Below are 21,513 nucleotides of genomic sequence, written 5' to 3'. Positions count from 1 at the left end.
GCAGGGGTGGGCCTGGCAGGACCTCAGGGCCCCGAGGGCCAGTCTCAGGAGTGAACTTGATTTTTCCCCCATACATAACAGGGATCCCTTGAAGGGTGGAAACAGAAAGTGAGGGGATGGGATTTGCATTTCACAAGGGTCACCCCAGCAGAAGTGTAGAGGATGGGTAGACACAGGCCCCAGAGGCTTCCCTGAGAGCCCCCGCCCAGAGAGGTCGGGCTAGGCTCACACCTGTGGGCACGGAGCCTCCCCGCCCTCCGGCCCAGCATTGATGAGGCTGGTGTCAAGCCCATCCTCCCTCCGGGGGCTGTGTCTGCCTAGGGGCACCACAGCTCCATCCTGGGAGTTCTCTGAGCAGCTGCTCCTATCACCCGCCCTTCAGCAAGAGTGCTGCAGAGAGCCTGAAGGAAGTGGTGAGTCCTGAAATACTCCCTGGCATGGGGAAGGGGTGAGCCAACCTCCCAGTCACTCAGCAGTGCCTGTGCACAGCCTGCTGTGGGCCAGGTGCGGCGCACTGGAGAATCCCCCCACGGCGGAGGCACCTGCATCCCCGGATCTCTCCACTCTGCACTCCTTGGCGAGGGCTTCTTAGTGCATTTGTGCCTGAAGGGAACGTCTGAAACAACACGAGCTGGAGCCCAGAGCGTGGGAGGGAGCCCAGGAAGGGAACGTCTGAAACAACAGGAGCTGGAGCCCAGAGGGTGGGACGGAGCCCAGGGAGCCCCCTGCAGACTCCGGATAAAGCTGACTCATCACTTTCGTCTGTGAACCGGAGCAATGGCTCCCACCCAGGGGATGGTGATGATCTGTGCCCAGCACACAGGAGGCTCTCGGCAGATGTTTATCCATCATCCAGCATCGTGTAGACGACCGTGCACGCAGCACAACCCACCGGCATCAGTTGGAGAGACTGTGGCCGCAGAAATGACAGGGTCGGCCTGTGGTTTGCACAATGTCATTATCGCGTGATATGTTAATAATTACCCAAGGAGCCCTCAGAACGTCAATGAAGAGATAGTGCAGCCTGTAAAGTTGGGGTTGCAACGTTAATTACCCTGTAAACAGGTGCCATTCACTCTTCCCTACAAACAGATGTTTTCAAATTGGCATCATTGAAGCCTTTTAATTTCACTTAATAGGCACTAGGACTGGCTTTATTTCTCACTAGGGGGAGCTGAAACAGCTAGAAGCTGTGCTATTTTTTTTCTCTCATTCCAACCAACAGTAATTAAAAACTTGGAGCACTTAGAAGAAAGGTAGGACCCATATTGTATGACAATTTTTTCATTCTTAAAAAGAGCAAACACATATTTTCAAGACACTTTCCTGTCTTCTACAGCCACATGTACACCAGGAGCAACCAAATGCCACCTAAAGCCACCAAGTCATTTTATTTTATTTATTTTTTGAGACGGAGTCTCGCTCAGTTGCCCTGGCTGGAGTGCAGTGGCACAATCTCGGCTCACTGCAACCTCTGCCTCCTGGTTTCAAGCGATATCTGGCTAATTTTTGTATTTTTAGTAGAGATGGGGTTTCACCAGGCTGGTTTGGAACTCCTGACCTCAAGTGATCCGCCCGCCTTGGCCTCTCAAAGTGCTAGGATTACAGGCATGAGCCACCATGCCCGGCCCGCTGAGTGATTTTAAATGCTGAGCGTGGGTATCTGTCTGTCTTCTCCTTTTGGTGAAAGTTGCGGGGCTAAAGGCCACAGTGCTGGACACTCGGCTCTCATCTGAGCTAGGCAGCCACTCCCCACTGGGTGTAGAAAAAAGGCAAGTCCTGGCTCCCTTTTTGGGGAAAACTTATGTTGCTCTTTTTGCTGGACTAATATTTAACACGCCTGAGTAAGCATGTGAGACTCAGCCTTGAGCTGCGATCAGCGGTGGGCAGAGCAGGGACAAGCTGTCACAATACCCAGGCTCACAGCAACCGCCGCAATAAAACTGCCAGGAATGATTCGACAAGCAACAGCAGGACCTGCACCAGGAGCGCTGCCAGCCCAGCAGCACGGCGCCGGAGGGACAGCCAGCTCCCAGGAGCAAGCATGAATAGACGAAAAGGAGGAGGACGGCGAGGATTTCCAAATCCCTTTACTATTTAATACCTTTCCATCAAAATCCCAGGAGCATTTGTTTTTGAGAACTTGCCAAAATGATTGTAAAATTCATAGAATGGCTGAGAAATTTTAGAAAACAAAGAGGAATAAGACAAGCTCTCCTAAACATGAAACAAATGTGTAATAAACTGATATAAATGAAAGCTTTAGAGGTACCAGGGCAACAGTAAAGATGTCTGTGGAACAAAGGAATGTCCTCAGACTTGACTGTGTGTAAGAATTTAAAACATGATTAAGACGCATCACAAAGCAATTAAAAATCAATAGATGGTTTCGGGGGAAAAAACTTCTCTGGAAACAAATGATCTATTTAGAAGCTCACTTCATGCCAGGCTCCAGAATTAATTCCCAGGAGGACGAAAGAGTTTAATGGAAAATATAAAACCATGAAAATTATGAAAAAAAGTCTGGGTGAATATTTACTTCGTCTCAAAATGGGAAGGAGAGATGCCTCAGATCTGGAGGTTTGAGCACACAACCATTTAAACACAATAAAATTAAAGACAGACAACAGAAAGGGAAAAGTATTTGCCACAAACGTGATCAAACATGATATCCCTAATATATAAGAAGCTCTAAGAAATCAACACAAAACACTGAGACCCATTAAAATAAAATAAAATGGAGACCAGGCTTGAGAATCCCCTGAGCAAAGCCCGTTAAGCCACGGAGACAACCTTGACCTTGCTGGTTCTGCAAACCTAAACAAAACTTAACCTGGGCTATTTCTTGTAAATGCCCATATTAAAAAAAAACAAAACTTAAGCCCAACCAATCAGAAGCTGCCAACAACTTACTGAGGGCACCTCAGGACATTGGCTGTAGCAACTAGTTTGGGGACAGATATGCAACTAAAGGCAGATATACAACTAGTGATATGGTTGGGCTGTGTTCCCACCCAAATCTCACTTTGAATTGTGGCTCCCATAATTCCCACATGTTGCAGAAGAGGCCCAGTGAGAGAAATTGAATCATAGGCGTGGTTTCCCCCATACCGTTCTCGTAGTAGTGCATAAGTCTCACTAGAGCTGATGATTTTATAAGGGATTGGCTCTCATTCTCTCTTGCCTGCTGCCATATAAGACGTGCCTTTGGCCTTCCACGATGATAGTGAGGCCTCCCTAGCCACGTGGAACTGTGAGTCCGTTCAACCTCTTTTTCTTTATAAATTACCCAGTCTTGGGTATGTCTTTATCAGCAGCATGAAAACCAGTACAACTAGGGATTTTCTAACAGTTGAGGCCAAAGAAGGCAACAACATACTCTTAAATCAAATTTTCTTTGTCCAGCTCCCACATTCACACCATAAAAACCTTCCCCTTGTGTTCCCTTCACAGAACCCCAAACCACCTTTGGATTGGTGCTGCCTGATTCATGAATTGCTGTCTGCTCGAATAAACTCTTCTAACATTTTGTGTCTCAGTTTACCTTGTAACAGACCCCCGTGAGAAAAATGACCATGAGCTCCACAGGCATCTAATCACAGACCAGTCATTTAAAAGCCCATCTAGGAAAATAATAATGAGATACCTTCTTGCCTAATAAACTAGGAAAGATTTAAAAGCAGGAGGAAAGAGGAATGCACCCTGAGGCCTGTATCTGGTCACTGCTGCAGGGTGTCAATTAGTTTAAGTATTTCAAAGGTGAAAAATGTTCATGTCATTGGACCAGAAATTCTGCTTCCAGCATTTTATCCCAAGGCAGGCATCAGAGACATTGGAAAAGATTTGTAACAGTGTTCAGAGTGGCTTCATTTCTAATAGCAAGGTGCTGGACCCATAGCCTTGTGCAAATGTATTGATTGATGGAAAATAATGGTAATAATGCCGTGGGTTATCTATGGTGGTTTACCCCCACCTGGGACCCAGCCCTGCCCACTCCATCAGGTGCCCCCTGCCTCCTCCCTGGCCTTGGCCCCCGTGCCTCATGTAGCAGTGAGCCCACCTGTCCTCTCCCACACCCCCTCACACAGACATAATGCACCCGACATGCACACAACCCAGGCTGCAAACACAGTCAAGATGGGTCCCAAGCCCTACTCTGAACCAGTGTGGCTCTTGAGCCCCTCCTACGTAGACATGCTGGAGCCCCCACTACTTGCAGCCCCCAGAAAGAGGCTAAAGACGCCAGGGGTGGCAATCCCAGGTCTGGCTACAACTAGGCCCCAAAGCACAGGGCAAGATCTGGAGAAAGTCTGTCTTGGAGGAGGCTGGGAGGGGCACCTTCCTCCCCAAAGAAGGGCCATGCCTGTGCCCACACTGTCTACAGGGGCCCAGGAGATTCCGAGGCACCTCCTAGACTCATTGGGCAGACAGCAGACGTGCTCACAGCATTTGAGGGCTTGGTGAGGTGGGCTAGGGGCTTCTGGTCTCTCCCTGGGAAGCTGGAGCAGCCGGGGGGCTTTATTCATTGACGGCAGCCCTTCCTCCTGATTCACCCCAATCCAGCTTCCCAGCTGTAGGCCCCAGAAGCCTCCAGGACCGCCGAGTGACCCGAACCATCGGTGGCAGGGCTCAGCAGGTGGGGAAGGTGAGCTGGCTCCGGGGACGAGCTAAGGGTCGAGGGAACCATGAGGCCACAGGCTCCAAGGAGATGGCCTGCATGGGGACACGGCACCTCTTTTTATTTGGAGGCTGTCCTTGGGCAGCTGCCACCAACTCTGGCTAAAGAGCGACCCTGGGATAACAAAGGTGCACAAGGGGTCCCAGCGGCCGGTGTGGGTGTTGGAGGGCCCTGCTCTAGGAGAGGGTCTCGTTCTTGCAGTTCCCGGGAGCTGGGCTGGGGGCCATACTTTTCTGCGCCAGGACCCCCAGGGCAGAGTGGGTAGAACCTGCCTGCCCCTAGTGTCCCCACGACACATCTGGGGCTGGATCAGTTTTCAGTCAGCATGGATTCAGAAACGAACAGAAAACCACAGGCTTTGTTTGGCGTGTGAGGCCAGTTTTGCTGTTTTGTTTTATTTTAAAGCTTTAATTGTTTTAGAGCTCCTGGGAAAGGACAGTAATTGCAGGGCAAATAGGAGAGCTGGGCCGGGCACCTCTGGACAGGAAGCCTTGCTTTAGGCCCTCCCTGAGCTCCCTGGGCCCCGGGGCCACTCCATCCCCACTTAGAGCTCAGGGGTCACTCAGTCACTTGTGCCTCTGGGCCGGTGGCCTGGGCTATGCTTGTTGCTCCCCTCCCTCCCTTCCTCCCTCCCTCCCTCCCTCCCTCCCTCCCTTCCTTCCTGTCTAAATGTGTTTCTCTCCCTCCCTCCCTTCCTCTAACATCTTCAGAATGTTTTCTGTGTTCTGGGCTTATGCTAAGGTTCTGGGGATAAGAGGGGTCCCTGCCCTCGTGGAACTCAGAGAGATAAAGATCAGTCCTCAGGTGGATATGCGAAGAGCTATGTATGCGGCATGTACTGGAGCAGAGGAAGAAACAGCTAGTTCTGCCCGGGAGAGAAGACAGCAGCCCCTCCAAGGGCTACCGTGGATGCAGGGCTGCACGGGAGGGAGGCCTGTGTGTCCTCCCAGGGATGGGAGTCAGGAGCAGTCATTCCAGGCAGACACAGCTTGGTATGGGTGAGAGGGCACATACTCAAGGAGGGGAAAGCCTGGGGGCTCTGGAAATACAGGCAGGGGCTGAGATGCCTGCTTGGGGTCTGGGCAGGAGTACAGGCTTACCCTGAGACCTGGGCCCATCCATGAATAGTGAGTGTCTTGAAGGCTGGAGCGTGGTTCCTTTACACCCCACAGTGCCTGGAACACTGTGGAACGTGGAGCTGAGCCCCGAACTCTGACTGGGTCACCTGAACAGCTCTCCTGCTGAGGAACCCACAGACACTGCCCATACCTCCACCAGAAAAAGTTCTGGCCACCTAGTCAAACTCTGTCCATCAGTACTACAGGACAGTTGTGGTGGTGAATGCCCGAGTCCCCTTCTTCTGACTGGCACTGGATCTCCTCTAGGGACCCTCTTGCCTCAGTTGGCCCAGGTGGTCCAGGTACAGATGACATCTCCCTGGCTTTGGGCACCTCAGGACGTTGGCTGTAGCAACTAGTTTGGGAACAGATATGCAACTAAAGGCAGGCTGAAGACAGCCAGTGGACTTCCACTGCAGAAAAGGGAAGCTCTCTGTGCCCGGGGCTGTATGGCCACCTTGATGAAGAGCCTGACCAAGGAAGGAGCCAACTAGGAGGAAAGTGGATCCAAGAGTCCACATGGAGCAGCTCGCTGGGGTGCTGGATCCAGCCATGCCTGAAGCTGTTCCAGGCTCCGCAACTCTTCCGGTGCAGGAGTTAATAATGATTCTTTCAGCTTAAGCTTGTTGGCATTGGGTCCTACCTCCTGCATACTGGAGTCCTTACCGATGTATTATTTTTACCAATTTGTAATGCCTGGGCTTGTACATCAATCTCAGCTAAAATCTAAAAATTATCCTTTCTCTCTGAGGTTAAACAGATTTAAGTATCATGTATTTGAACTTCAGGGGACCCAGAGATCATCTACTCTGAACATTTCATCATTTTACAGATGAGGCCAGACAAACCAAGTCACTCACCCAGGGCCCCCCTCATTCACCAAATACTGACTGGGGGCTGACCCTGGGCCAGGTACATTCTGGACACTCATCTTGTGAGCAGGACAGGCGTGTTAGTGGCAGCAATGAAGCCAGAACCTGAGTCTCCTCACTCACAGGTCTCCTCACATCAGCCCGAGGTCTCAAGGCTGGACTCAGAGGGGTTAAGTGATTTGCCCGTGGTCACACAGGCAGTAAATGGTAGAGCCGACACTTGGACGTGCACGCTTACCTATGGAACCACAGCAGAGTCTTAGTTTTCATAAAAGCCTTTGAGCATTTTGGGCCCACGAGTTTGTGGTGCTCTGAAGCTTCCAGCCGAGAGGACGGAAGCTGGCCCAATTTAATTTCCTTTTCTGAAGGCCTACTTGCTCTAAGTCAATATGGTAGCAGTGCCTCTCCTCAGCAGATTAGGGTTATTACAACACAGGTACTTGGGCTGCGAGAAGCAGAGGCTAGAAGTGGAATGGCGAACTGGCTTTCTCCTTCCAGAAAACTCTCTGCAGTGTAAACACAGAACCTGGAGGAGTGTGCTGAGGCTGAACGACAGCTGAGATGTCCACCTGCAGGGGTGGCACTGCCAGGCCTGATGCAGGAGACGTGTGAGTTGTTTTGGGTGTACAAGAGCCAAGCCACATCCGATGGGTGGGGCGGAGCAGAGACCTGGATGCAGGGGCCATGTCCAGGAAGTTAGTTTTTAGTTTAACGTAGAGCAAGGCTGATAACAGTCCTTCCCTAAAGCCAATCCCCCTCCTCGTTTGGGGGTGGAAACTGCCTTTGTAAAACTAATAAAAGGCTGAGAGATTAGGAGTATGGGAGAAGCCTGAACTCGGCTAAAATGTAAGCACACTTTCTTTTTTTTTTTTTTTGAGATGGAGTCTTGTTCTGTAGCCCAGGCTGGAGTGCAGTGGCGTGATTTTGGCTCACTGCAACCTCTGCTTCCTGTTCAAGCGATTCTCCTGCCTCTGCCTCCCGAGTAGCTGGGATTACAGGCGTGCACCACCATGCCCAGCTAATTTTTTGTATTTTTAGTAGAGATGGGGTTTCACCATGTTGGCCAGGCTGGTCTTGAACTCCTTACCTGGTGATCCACCCACCTCAGCCTCCCAAAGTGCTGGGATGACAGGCGTGAGCCACCACGCCCGGCCTGTAAGCTATAATCCCTCACTGCTCAGGAGTCATGTGACCAGAGGTCACAAAATTAGTGACTTTCCCAGTTGCTTCTAAAGATAACATCCCTATTATAGAAACTAAGATTGATCTTTTGGAGATGCTTTTCAGACTTTTGCATTCTGAAAATGGACTGACCCCACCTGGACCCATGACTCACAGCTCAGGTGGTACTGTGGCCCCACTCAGAGGTGGACTCAGCACATGAGGACCGTTTTCCATACCCCGTGATGCCATCCCCAGCCAGTCAGCAGCACCCACTCCCTAGCCCCCATGCCTACCAAACTATCCTGGAAAAAACTAACCTCTGAGCCCTCAAGGAGACTGACTCCAGTGATAACTCTGGTTCCCCCATGTGGCTGGGGTCTAATTAAACTCTGTCTTTACTGCAATACCATGGGCTCAGTGAACTGGTTTTGTCTGTGCAGCGGGCAGGAGGAGCCTGCTGTGCAGTTACATCCCCTTGTGTGAACCCTGGCTCCTGGCACTGCTCCCCATCTGCCAGGGCCCTAAAGTGGCCACACAGCCTCTGCCAGCCTGTGCACCCTCACCAGCTCGGCCTCTCCCTCCCTACTGCCAGGAGCCCCAGGAAGGAGCCCCATGGAAAGACCAGCTCAGAACATGAGTGCCTGTGTGGCAGATGGTGACTGTGTTATCTGCTGTTACAGGGACAGAGGCCACCTGTTCCTTCTCCTTCCCCTTCCTCAGGATGAGGAGCTTCTGATTAGCCTTTGCTGCAGCCCTGCTATTAGACAGTGATTCCACCTGCCTTCATCTCAGCGCCTCTGGGAGGCCTTGTCTCCAGGACACGTCCCTGGGTGCAGGGTTTCCCCGGCTGCTCTCCTGCCCTGTGGAAGTTTGGGAACCTCAATTTGCCTCAATGACAAAGATATTCTGAGCCCCTCTGGCAATAACCCTGGGGTGAGGAGCTGTTTGGGATGAAGCAGCCTTGGTCTAATGGGGAGGAGCAGCATTAGAGCGAAGACAGCCCGCTGCTTGGGGGGAAGGCAGAGCTGTGCACAAAGCACCCAGGATACAGCACAGAGGAGAAATCTGAGCCCCGCCTAGAGGGAGGGGGACAGAAAGGACTCCCCAGAGAGGAAGCCCTGGAGGGTGTCCTGGGGCAGGGGCAGCTGCTCCTCAGGGGATAAAAGCCTAAACGGCACTTTGGGAGGCCGAGGCAAGCCCTATTGTTAGGTCAGAAGATTGAGACCATCCTGGCTAACACGGTGAAACCCCGCCTCTACCAAAAATACCAAAAATTAGCTGGGCATGGTGGCGGGCACCTGTAATCCCAGCTACTTAGGAGGCTGAGGCAAGAGAATCTCTTGAACCTGGGAGATGGAGGTTGCAGTGAGCTGAGATGGCGCCACTGCACTCTAGCCTGGGTGACAGAGCAAGACGCCGTCTCAAAAAAAGAAAAAAAAATGCATAAAGGGTGCTTCAGGCCTCAGCCAAGTTAAACTGGAGGGGCTGCACAGGGCACTCTGGGTGGGTGTGACGCTGTGGGAACCAGCTCTGCTGACTCTCAGCACCTGCCTTCGAGCTCTGTGAGCAGTCTGGTGTGGCCACGTGGAGTTTGTGTGTGTGCATGGAAAAGGCCTTGGTGGCATAGGCACAGCAAGGAGGCTTTCCTTTCCCTTCTGTGGGACTGCAAAGGGTGCAGGTGGCAGGGTCCAGGCCTCTGGGCAGAGGTGAGTCACATGGAGGGCGTGGGTGTGTTGAGGAGGAGGTGGGGCAGGAGGGCAGGCCTCTGGAAGGGAGGGCTGGAGCAGGGACGCACATGTTCGGAGGGGAGGGAGACGGGGGCCCAGCGGGGAAGGGAGAAGCCACATGACACTGTGATGCTAACCTCAGAGGCCGGGCTCACCTGCAGCCTCTGCAGCTGCCTCCCCACACCTGGGCTGTCTCAGCTCCGCACTGCTGAAAAGCCCTTTGCTCCCCCACACTCACAGCGGCACACTCACAAGTCTAAAAGGCGGAAGGCGCCCGAGTGTCCATCCCTGGAGGAGCAGACACACCAAATGTGGTAAATGCATGCAATGGAATATTACTCAGCCATGAAAAGGAAGGAAATTCCAACATCTGCTACAACCTGGGTGAACCTCAAAAACCTCATGCTGAGGGCAAGGATCTGGACACAGAAACACAAGCATCGCACGACTCCATTTGTACCAAGTATGGAGAAGAGGTGAACTTGCAGTGATAGAGAGTAAGTGAGAGGCTGCCCAGGATGGGAAAAGAGGGAAAAGGGGGCCTGCTTAAAGGTATGGGATTTCTGTTTGGGAAGAAGAGACAGTTCCAGCGAAGGATGTTGGTGATGGCTGCTCAACATTTTGAATGCCACTGAACTGCACACGGAGAATGGTTTACATGTTATACGCATCTTACCACAGTGACAGACCCATATGGCCTGGATGTGTCCCTGCCCAAATCTCATGTTGAGCTATAATCCCCAACGTGGAGGTGGGGCCTGGTGGGAGGGGATGGGGACATGGGGGTGGGTTTCTCATGAATGGCTTAGTTCTCGTGAGATCTGGTCATTAAATGTGTGGCACCTCCCCCTCGAGCTCTCTTGCTCCTGTTTGTGCCATGTGGGATGCCTGCTCCCCCTTCACCTTCCACCATGATTGGAAGCTTCCTGAGGCTGCCCCAGAAGCAGAGACCACCATGCTTCCTGCGCAGCCTGCAGAATTGTGAGCCAATTAAACATCTTTTCTTATAAATTATCCCGTCCCTTTACAGCAGTGTGAGAAGGAACTAAGACACCAACAGCACAGACCCTAGACTGGAGCTGGGCACTGGGCATAGAGCTGGAGCCGGGTGCTGGGCATAGAGCTGGAGCTGGGCGCAGGGCATAGAGCTGTAGCCGAGTGCTGGGCATAGAGCTGGAGCCGGGTGCTGGGAATAGAGCTGGAACCAGGCACAGGGCTTAGAGCTGGAGTCGGGCACTGGGCATAGAGCTGGAGCTGGGCGCTGGGCATCCAGTCCCGTTGCCGCTTGGCTGGCCCTGGCGCGACTCCCCAGTTTCCCGCACCACCCCTGGCTTCCCTACGGCTTGCTGGAGCTCTTTTCTCTGGACGTCTGCCTCGGTCTCAGGGCCTGCCCAGGTGCCCTGAGCCCCCTGGATCCTGACATCCTACCCCTGGGTGCAGGTGGACCCTCAGGCAGAGCTCCAACACCCACACCTGCTGCTTGCAGTTCAGACACTGCGGTTCCCAGCCCTCCTGCCCTGTGCTCCCCCGGTGCCACAGGCTGACCCACCCCCAGCCATGGAGGCCAGCTGGGGCCCAGTCACCTGAATACAACTGGAGAGCACAGAATCTGCCGTGGCCACCATCCGCAGGGGCACCCACCCTTTACTGACACCCTGACACCCCTCCCTGAGAGCACCCTCGGCGGCCCCACCATGGCCCTCAATGGGCTCCTCTACAGCCAGGTCCATCCCTGAGGGAAAGCCGAGCCGCACCTTGGTGGCTCTGAGTGACCCCTTTGAACACATTTTCGTGCAAAGGGAGGCAGAAATACGGTATGCTCTTGATGCCTCTCTCCATGCATCCTCATTTGTATGCAAATACTGCTTGACCATTCCGGAAAAAATCCACTGGGCTTGACCCTTGGTGCTATTGATTGGTTCATAAGAATAACCCTTCCCCATTGCAAAAGGTCACCTGATGTGTTTCCCTCCTCTGGCCCCCGCAGTCCCAGCCGCCCCCGCCCCCCACCTCGCCCTCCCCACTGTGCAGCTGCTCCTGCTAGGCCGAGCCTCTGTCCTCAGGGCCACTCTAATTATTCCAGGCCTGAAGCAACACCCTTCTAAATCTGCACCAGCGGAATGGAGCAGAAACACCAGGCTCTATGTGAAGTCAGAGAACTCTTTAAAGTCACCAGCCAGCGAGGAAGGTGAGGTTCTGTGGTCTCCTTGGCCGAAGGGAGGGCACTGCTCTCATTACCTGAGGCACGCTGGGCCCGGAGAGGGATAGAGACAGGATCTGATCTAAAAACAGACACTGCTTCCCACTGTGAGCCCCACAGAAGGCAAGGTCCCTTGAATCAGACCCAAGAGACACATCTTATCTAAAAGGGGTGGAGACAATGGCCCATGTGGCTTTCCCAGACCTAGAGAATGGGCTGTCACCAGGCCACTGCCGAAGCCCACTGAAGGACCGATGCAGATACAAACATCTGCCCCTCCAGATAACGAGGTTCCATTTCCCACACACCTACATCACCACTGAGTTAATACCGCTTTCGTAGAGCAAAGCCACAGTAAATATGATGGCCCCAGGTATCCAACAAACCCTTTAGGTCTCAAAAGCAAGACTTGACCTTTCACTGAAGCTGTCAGGAAATTCCAGCTCTCAGCTGAGCCCATCTTTTCCCACCAGTGGCGTGGAGACCTCGGCCCTGGCAGCAATGTGTTCAAGGAGGGAGAACGTTGCTGGACACGTGAGGGGCTTGGCCACAGTGCACCTGGCTGTCCCCACCGCTGTGGCCCTCTCTGGCAGTGGGGTTGGGGGTGCACAGAGCTTACCAGCCTCGCCGACAAAGACCTCCACGGGTGCACTGGCTGGGCTCTCGCCGATGATGTTATAGGCGGTCATTATTACTTCATAGCGCCGGTACTTCTTTAAATCTGCAGGGTTGAAGGACACACGGATCAGCTTCCACCAGGACCACCTTCTGTTTCTCCAAAGTTCCCCCTATGAACCACAATGAAGCAAGCAGCACCCTCCAAGGAGAGGAGGGGGTATTGTTAGAAATCTGTGAAATACCTGCATCCTCTGTGACCAGGGCACCCTCCTTCTTTCCTCCCTATTAATTAAGCACCCACCACCATTTTTTTTTTTTTTTTTTTTTTTGAGACGGAGTCTCACTCTGTCGCCCAGGCTGGAGTGCAGTGGCGCGATCTCGGCTCACTGCAAGCTCCGCCTCCCGGGTTCACGCCATTCTCCTGCCTCAGCCTCTCTGAGTAGCTGGGACTACAGGCGCCCGCCACCACGCCTGGCTAATTTTTTGTATTTTTAGTAGAGACGGGGTTTCACCATGGTCTCGATCTCCTGACCTCGTGATCCGCCCGCCTCGGCCTCCCAAAGTGCTGGGATTACAAGCGTGAGCCACCACGCCCGGCCGCACCCACCACCATTAAGCAAAAGACGTACCCATCCTATCCTGTGTTCGGGTAAAAGGCAGCACGGAGCTCCGTCCTCTAAAGTAAAGGATTTAGAACAGGGGTCCCCAACCCCTGGGCCACTAGCCATGACCTATTAAGAACCAGGTTGCAAAGCAGGAGGTGAGTGGCGGGTGAGCGAGCGAAGCTTCATTGGTATTGACAGCTGCTCTCCATCCCTCGCATTACTGCCTGAGTTCCGCCTCCTGTCAGATCAGCTTAGATTCTCACAGAAGCACGAACCCTACTGGGAACTGCGCGTGTGAGGGATCTAGGCTGTGTGCTCCTTATGCCTTGCACAACCTGGCTCTCTTGCACATGTGGTTCCCAATAGGGTTTGCACTCTTATGAAAATCTAATGCCTGATGATCTGTCGCTATCTCCCCTCCCCCAGAGATGGGACTGTCCAGTTGCAGGAAAACAAGCTCAGGACTCCCACTGATTCTACATGATGGTGAGTTGTAGAATTATTTCGTTCTATTCTATATTACAATGTACTAATAATAGAAATAAAGTACATAATAAATGGGATGTGCTTGAATCCTCCCAAAACCATCCCCCACCACCTGGTCTATGGAAAAATTTTCTCCCACAAAACCCACCCCTGGTGTCAAAGTGGTTGGAGACCCCTGATTTAGAATACATAACATAACCTGGGCCTGCCTTTTGGTTCAGAATCTCTCCTTGAAATTATGAACAGATAGAGTAAGACTGTGGCATTGAAAATAGAATGTAGAAAGACGTTGGTAACCAAGGCCTCTGAGACCTTAGCGGCCATGTCCTGGGAAAGAACGGGCGTGGGTTGCTGCACACAGAGAACTCCTCAGGGCAGGGGGCCAAGTGCCAGCTCCGCACTAAGTGACAGGGTGAGAATAATTGACCTTTAAGCCAAAACATTCTGGAAGGTTCTCGCACTGGTTAACACTGCTCTGTGGGTGGCTTGGGTTTTCCGAGGCCCCGCGTGTGTGCCTGGCACCTGTGTGCTGGTGTGGATGGTGGTGCGCTTGGGCCTGCAAATTGTGCCTCCTGCCAGCTACCAGCCCAGAAGAGCTTCCGTGACTCAGGCCCCCGTCCTTGGAGGGCTGCCTTCAAAGAGATGCTTACAGGGTCCGCCCATGCTGTGGAGTCAGTATCTCAGCATGCTGGAGCTGTGCTGCCCTGCAAATCACTCCCACCCCTACAGAATGCCTGAATACAGCAGAGGCTCGGGGAGGGCCAGCCCCTCCCTCCTGCCTGGTCCACTTCCCAAACCAGCCGAGTTCCCTGTGTTGAAGTCAATCACATTACGGCTCCACGTCTAGCCCCTGAGTTGGATTTTGAAACTCCTCCCCAGCTAGGAATCAAAGGAGAAAGAACGTGGTTTGTTTAAAGGGCGAAGGGAGGCTGAGCAGAGAAACAAAACGTGGTCTTTCATTCGATGGGTATTATTCAGTCTTCACTGAGATTCTGATGCCTGCTCTAACATGCTTGGACCTTGAAGACGTTAAGCTCATGAAACAAGCCAGCCACAAAAAGACAAATACTACATGATTCCCCTTCTATGAGGTCCCCAAAGTCATCAAATCCATCGAGACAGAAAGTTGAATGTGGGTGCCGGCGGGGAGGGGGTATAAGGAGTTAATATTTAAGGGGGACAGAGTTTCAGTTTGGGAAGATGAGAAAGTTCTGGAGAATGATGGTGACGGCTGCATAACGGCGTGAATGTGCTTAATACCACAGAACTGTACACTTAAAAATAGTTAAGAAAGTCCATTTTCTGTTATATGTATTTTACCACAATAAAAAAAGAAAGAGGCTGGGTGCAGTGGCTCATGCCTATATCCCTAGCATCTTGGGAGGCTGAGACAAGAGGATAGCTTGAGTCCAGGCATTCAATACCAGCCTGTACAACACAGCAAGACCCTGTCTCTTAAACAATAAGAACAACAACAACAAGAAACAATTAGCTAGGCATGGTGGCACAAGCCTGTAGTCAGTCCCAGCTACTTGGGGGGCTGAGACAAGAGGATCACTTGAGCCAGGAGTTCAAGGCTGCAGTGAGCTGTGATCATGCCACTGCACTCCAGCGTGGGCAACAGAGGTAAAGAAAGGAAAAGAAAAGAAAAGAAAAAAGAGTTGTTTTTTTTTTTTTGTTATTCTTTTTTTTTAAAAAAAAAGGAAGAAGGAAGTTGGAGACATCTTGTTCTATCTTGCTTTCCTCTCTGTCTCAAACTTGAAGACCAGATATTAGTAAATTTCCCCAGCCTCTGTTTCTAGAAGCTTCCTTTCCTATCTCCCTGGTGGTTTGGTATGTGGAGACGCAGCATTTGAGAGGCGATTCCAGAAACTGGAGCCATTAATCCAGGCTGGTTTTCCCTTGCACTGAGAGGCCAGCTGGCTCTGGGCACAGTGTGTGCGCCTCGCGGCATGGGCCTCCCGCTGAGAGCGCACTTACGTGTTAGTTCACACATCGTCGATGTGGAGCTGCTGTTCACCGTCTTGAAGCTGCTTTGGGCTATTGGGGTAAGCAAAGCAGAAAGGTGGTTAGCACGCAGGGACACAGCCATCGCAGGTGATGTGCGGCAGGAACAAGGGAGACAGGCGCCTTACTGGGATGCTAGCCGCTTCCCACGCTGCACCTCCCAGGGCAATAAAGACCCCGCTGCCACCCAAGCTTTCCACCAGCTACCGGGGGAGGGGCTGCCGCACCTCCTCATAAACAACAAGGCACCCCAGTCCCAGACAGGTGGGGTGCGCTCACCACTCTGATTCAGTGAAACACATTAGTTTTTGGCACAACTTAGCACCGAGTGGCAGGACACCTTTTCTCCCGGTCACCCCAGGGCAGGTGCAGCTGACTCATGCTCACGCAGGGAGCCCCAGCTGGAGGAGCGGAGCAAACCACCACAGGGATAGCTGCGCAACCAGGTGCATAAGCCCAGCCGCATCCTGGGGCCCTTCTACTGTGCTGTTTTGATTTTGCGACAAAGCCCAGGGAGATGCTAACTGTCTGGTGGTCAGCAAGGGCCACCTTTGGGGTGTGCCAACAGTGCAGACACCAGTGCTGCAATTTCCTGCCTTCAACATTCATCAACATCATGCCTGGCACCGTATTGGGGTCAAGCTGTGTGAGCATAGGAGCTGCCATCATCTGCACGTGCGGCCTCGTGGAGGGAACCGGGTGTGTGGAAGGCCCTGCGGCTGGCGTTGGCGAGTGAGCCAGGCAGCCCTAATGCCACAGGGATGGCAGAAAGCAGGATGGCACCGTCCACACGGTGTGTTCTGGAGTTGCTTCTTCACTCTGTCCCTGGCATGAGGATGTCAAGGGGCAAAGAGTATTTTTGTGACACCGTTTGGTGGGTGCCAGGAAATGAACCCCCTCTAACCTCCGTCCAACAGGGGAGGGGTGGGAGCGGGCAGGGCAGCCGTCCCTCCCCAGGGTTCTGGAAGCTGCCTTGAAGGCAGCTAGGCCCTCGTCAGAGCAATGATCACGGCGCAGTGCAGGCAGAGCCAAGATCAGCCCGGGGGTGGGCACCATGGGCTCCATGTTGAGGCTGTGCCTGGTACAGACAGGTGGGGCCTGTCCCTGGACTTGGGTTTTGCAACAGGTTCCCACTGGCCCCCTGCCTCCATCTCAGGCCCCAAAGCCCTTCCCCACTGACGCCGGAAGCGTGCAGTCCCTGGAGGCCTGGCAACTGCTCTCCCCTTAACACAGTCTGTGGCAGACGAGGCCCCTCTGCCTCCGCAGCTACACCCGCCTACGCACACCTGCACTCTGCGTGCCCCTGGTGGGTAAACCCGCCTGCTCCCTGTTCCTGAGGGCAGGGCTGCTTCTTCTCTCAGCCTCTTCCGCAGCATTTCCCACCATGATGTGCACTGAGCAGATGCCGAGGGTCCCCTGGGAACCTCCCTCCCTGCGCCAGGACAGAGGGGACAGTCTCACCTGTGAGCTCAGCACGTAAAGCTATAGGGCTTTTGAGCGTCTTGGCCTCGGTGCCTGACCCGGCTTCATACTCCAGCTCCCTGTAGTAGATCCTGTATCCCTGAAGAAGGCCGTTCAGGCTTTCGTCCCTTGGAGGCTGCAAAGACATCACACCGACTCAGCCACACCACGAGAGTCAACCCAGCTGGCCTGCAGCAGGTCTCACCTCCACCCGTTTAACTAGCCAGCTGTACAGAAGGAAGTCGCAGGTTCCAGCGACAGGTGTCAGATTCGTCAAGAGGAACCCAGGCAGCTCCCAGGGCACAGCACCGAGCTGTGGAGCCACTCTCAGAACCCCAGTTTTCATGTGCATGTGTGTGGGGACATGAGCATTTTGTCCCCTGTCCAGCTCAAATCCTCAAATGAGCCCCCGGGCTGGGGCAGGAGGCTGGGGACAGACGCAGACGGCGAGGAGGCTGCGGGCTGTGTGGTGAGCCCAGAGCAGGGTGGAATCTCGAGAGGCGGCCTGCTCTGAAGCACCCACCAGCTGACCCCACCCTCCCTCACTCCCCTGGCCACCCAGGCTGTGGCTGCCATACTGTACCCCTCACTGATGCCTCCCCATGCCAGGCCACCCCACCATGCCTGACTCAGGCCTCAGACTGGAATCCCCGTGGCCCCTCGCATGATGGCTGGCCTGGCCTATCATCTTGCGGTCTGGTGATCTGTTTCAGCTGCCCCAGGCAACCAATACACCCTTGCCATCCAGCTCTCACCCTGCAGTTCTTACCAAGCCATGGCCAGGCGCTCATTAGACACACATTAGACTCCCATGGAATAGGGAGCATAGGCAGATAAGGAAGTGGAGGTTCAGGTCTTGCTGGAATCTAAACAGAGGATTGAGACCCCAAGATCTGCTGTCCACTTTAGGATGTGGCTGTTCACCACTCGAGACCCAGCACAAGGCTTGCCTCTTTCTTCAGTCGGTTTCTGTTTATAAGTAAATTTGGGGAAGATGTTTCCATGTAGGAGACAAATCTGAGACTGAGAAGGGTCCTCCCACTCCAGGTGGATGCCCTGGAAAGCCTCAGTAACTTTTGCACTCATCTGGGTGCTGAGCCTCCAAGCATCCAGTCTCTCTTCTTGGGATACTCAGATGAGGGATAAGGAACAAGAACCTTCTAAGCTGTGAACAGAAGATGGCTGAAGATGAGGCCATGAAGCCTCGTCCGGGACGGATGTGCACGGAACTTCTGGTGTCGGGCTCACTGTGAGGCACCTGCACCGCAACACCATCCTATTCCCCGGGCAGAGCCACAGCTTTGCCACACAAGAGCCCCTTTGCTGTGGGTTGAACTGTGTCCCCAAAAGACACGCTCAAGTCTAAGCCCTGTCACCTGTGAACCTGACCTTATTTGGAAATAGGGTCTTTGCATGTGCAAAATTGGTTATGACAAGGTTGTACTGGATTAGGGGAGGGTCCTAATTTGATGAGTGGAGGGAAATTATGAGAAGAGGGAAGTTTGGACACAGGACACACAGGGGGAACACCTGATGAAGATGGGGACAGAGACTAGAGTAATGCATCTGTGAGCAAAAAACGCCAAGAGTTGTCATCAGCCACAGGAAGCTGGAAGAGGCAGGAAGGATCCTCCCTGGAGCCTTCAGAGGGAGCAGGACCCTGCCGACACCTTGAGTTTGGACTTTTGGCCCCCAGAGCTGTGAGAGAATAAGGTTCTGCCCTTTCCAACCACCTAACGTGCAGTAACTTGTTTTGCAGCCCCCAGTAAATAACACATCCTTGCAATCCAAACTCTCTCTGGTCCTCACTATCTGAACCCAAGCACCAAAAGGGGTTGGATGTTTAGAGAAATCGCTTTCTCTTTGGACTCTTGCTACTCACGAGGCAAAACCCAAACGTGGAGGAAGCGGTGTTCTTTGCTCCCCACGCTCTCCGACAGAATGGCTCAGATAGTGAGGGGGCTTGCACTGTGGTAGCAACGAGGAACAACACTCACGAGTGCAACACTCATGCGTGCAACATGCGACACGCACACACCAGAGGGGCACCGTGTGTACCTGGCAGACTCAGGAGGTTTTCCAAAATGAGGCCTGCTACCACGTTAGCTCAAGCAGCCCCCAGGCCACTGCCATGCGGGGCTGCCGGGAGCTGTCCCTCTCTGTGGACTTTCTGACTCCCCTGTGATGCTCCCAATTCAGCAACAGCATGACAGGATATAATCCCCCTGTCAGATGCAGAAAAGCATAACAGGAACAACTGAGTGGACTTGCTGCATCTTTGCGATCCATGTCCGAGGGGCCCTGCGAACCCACACCCTTAGACACTACTCCAGCCTGGACACAGCTCCACTCCTGGCCCAGGGGTGTTGGACCCCATTGTGCAAACCCAGGGGCTGAGAGAGCTGTCGTCCAGGGGTGGGGGCGCGTCTGAGTCCCCTGTGTTCCCCTCACGGTGTGCTTGTCAATGCCCCACGGTCCTCTTCAATTTTGCAGAAAGTTACAAGGGTCACGTATCCATTCTGCAGGCTGCAGCCCCATGTCCGAGGACTCCTGCTGCCCACCACAGATCAGAGACGGGGAAATGGCACTGCCCGGCATTTGGCTCCAAATTCTCAAATGGACGGTGGAGTTGGGCTATTATCTGGGAGGGACTTTTTTTCTGCTGGCTTTTCCTTTTCTCTCTTTACCCTTCATTGGCCACCACCAGCAGCTGAGGGGACCTTGGTGCTGGCTCTGCTCCAGCCTCTCTGCTCTGGCCCCGGCTGGCCGCCTTCATGGGGCCGGGGTGTGCTCAGACACCAGGCCAGAACCGCCGAACCAAAGCCCGAGACTTCAATGTCAAATGAGGCTCTCTTGTTTCTTTGCTTTTTTTTAAGCTATAAAAAAACAAGACACCCAGCTAAATCAGAATCTGAACATGATTGTTCTGGAATTCAGATGTAACTGGGCATCCCAGGTTTTCTCTGGATACCCGCCCCCTCCCCGGCACTGCTTGCCTTCCATCGGGACAACCTACAGATGGAAACGCTTTTCAAAGCGCCTCCAGTAATAGAGCTAGAGAAATAGAGCAGAAAGTGAGCCAGCACAGATGAGGGTCTCTCCAGGGTGCAGTGTACCCGAGGCGGCGGCAGACGATCAGCAAGGCACGGCAGGGTCCCTGGGGAACATGGCCACCCCATCCGTCCGCACCCTGTGGCCACTGACCACTTTCTCCAGCAGGGAGCCCTTCACCGGCTCAAGGGGTTCCCAGCATTGCTCAACTTGCCAGGAAAACAAAATAAAATCCAAACCTGACCAGGGAGCTATGAGTTTGGGAAGCTGAGAGCTGGCAGAAAAGGAAGGAGTGAGAATTGGAGGCACAGTCCAGAGGCTGGATGGGGGAGCAGGCGGGGAAGGCTACAGTGTCTGCTGATTTTATTAAATGATCTTTTCCTTTTCTGTGATTTTGACGACAAAGCAGTGTTTGGGACGCCGGCAACAGTCACAGGTGTCCTGGGCTGCTCATTTGCTCCTTCTCCAGCTCCCCCATCCTGGGCCCCCACTCCTGCTCTGCACCCCGTCCCTTAGGGCTGGGCATGTCAGACAGTCTCCTAAAAACTGGGGGTGCTGACGGGGTAGGTGTTTGGTTTCCTCCCTGTGGAGTCTACAGAATCACGTTCACAGCAGCTTTTAGGTTTTCAGTTGTTTTACTCCCACTCTTTAAAAATTAGTCCCTTGTGCTAGGAGTGGGCACTGGTCAGTATTACATGCAACTGCAAACTGGTTCCAGACAGGGTCGTGTGAAAGCACCACCAGAGATGTGGGGGCGCGGCGGAAATCCTGTGTGTGCATAACACACACACACTTGCACATCCACTCACATCACCACACAAGGGGGTTCTGGGTAGTCTGTTCTTTCTTTATTTTTGAGACAGGATCTCACCCTGTCGCCCAGGCTGGAGTTCAGGGGTGTGATCAGAGCTCACTGCAGCCTCGACCTCCTGGGCTCAAGCTATCCTCCTGCCTCAGCCTCCCAAGTAGCTGGGACCACAGGCCTGCACCACCACACCCGGGTAATTTTTAAATTTTCTGTAGAGATGAGGTCTCACCATGTTGCCCAGGCTAGTCTCGAACTCCTGGGCTTAAGTGATCCTGCAGTTTCCTCTTTCAAACTCTAGCCCTGGTTATCTCACGGGCCACAGCTGAGACTGAAATTAAAACCCTTATTCTGTAAGGCATCCTTCTTCAAATACAACTGTTAGCCACACTGAAATAGAAGGTTTACTTAACCTCCTTCTTAGAAGAAATACAATGGATGGAAAAGTTGGAAAAGTCAGTATGTGAGACTGAAGAGAGGCGATTCTCAACAGGCCATCTGGATTTCAGAGAGACGAGACAGTGGTTTCTGCACTGAGCCCCAAGGAAGTGTTCTCCATGGCTGTTTGCTCTCCATGGTCATTCTGCTGACTATGTCGACCCTAAAGAGTACAGCGCATCTGTCCTGTGTGACTTGGGCCACTGCAAAGAGGTGGCTCTAAGGGAAGCAGGAGAGCTCTGTGCTCAGGGGCCCTTCCGCAGGGAGGGAGGGCAGTGCCAGA

At 53.2% G+C, this 21,513-nt stretch overlaps 1 protein-coding gene across 5 annotated transcripts in view; it reads right to left on the bottom strand.

Annotated features, from left to right (window-relative positions):
- SDK1 (sidekick cell adhesion molecule 1) overlaps nt 1-21,513 on the bottom strand; it is a 659,503-nt gene that overhangs the window by 75,471 nt on the left and 562,519 nt on the right. For all 5 annotated transcript variants that reach the window (XM_058442285.1, XM_058442281.1, XM_058442284.1 and 2 more), the window contains 3 exons: nt 16,937-17,072; nt 15,449-15,508; nt 12,379-12,480 (listed from right to left, as the gene is read on the bottom strand). In XM_058442285.1, the coding sequence (XP_058298268.1) occupies nt 12,379-12,480; nt 15,449-15,508; nt 16,937-17,072 (298 nt within the window). The remainder of the gene's footprint in view (nt 1-12,378; nt 12,481-15,448; nt 15,509-16,936; nt 17,073-21,513) is intronic.

This window comes from Hylobates moloch, unplaced genomic scaffold (genome assembly GCF_009828535.3).
Source record: "Hylobates moloch isolate HMO894 unplaced genomic scaffold, HMol_V3 SCAFFOLD_1, whole genome shotgun sequence".
In the NCBI taxonomy this organism is placed as follows: domain Eukaryota; kingdom Metazoa; phylum Chordata; class Mammalia; order Primates; family Hylobatidae; genus Hylobates; species Hylobates moloch.
The sequence above is the reverse complement of the archived record's forward strand: the minus strand, read 5'-3'. Positions and strand labels throughout refer to the sequence as shown.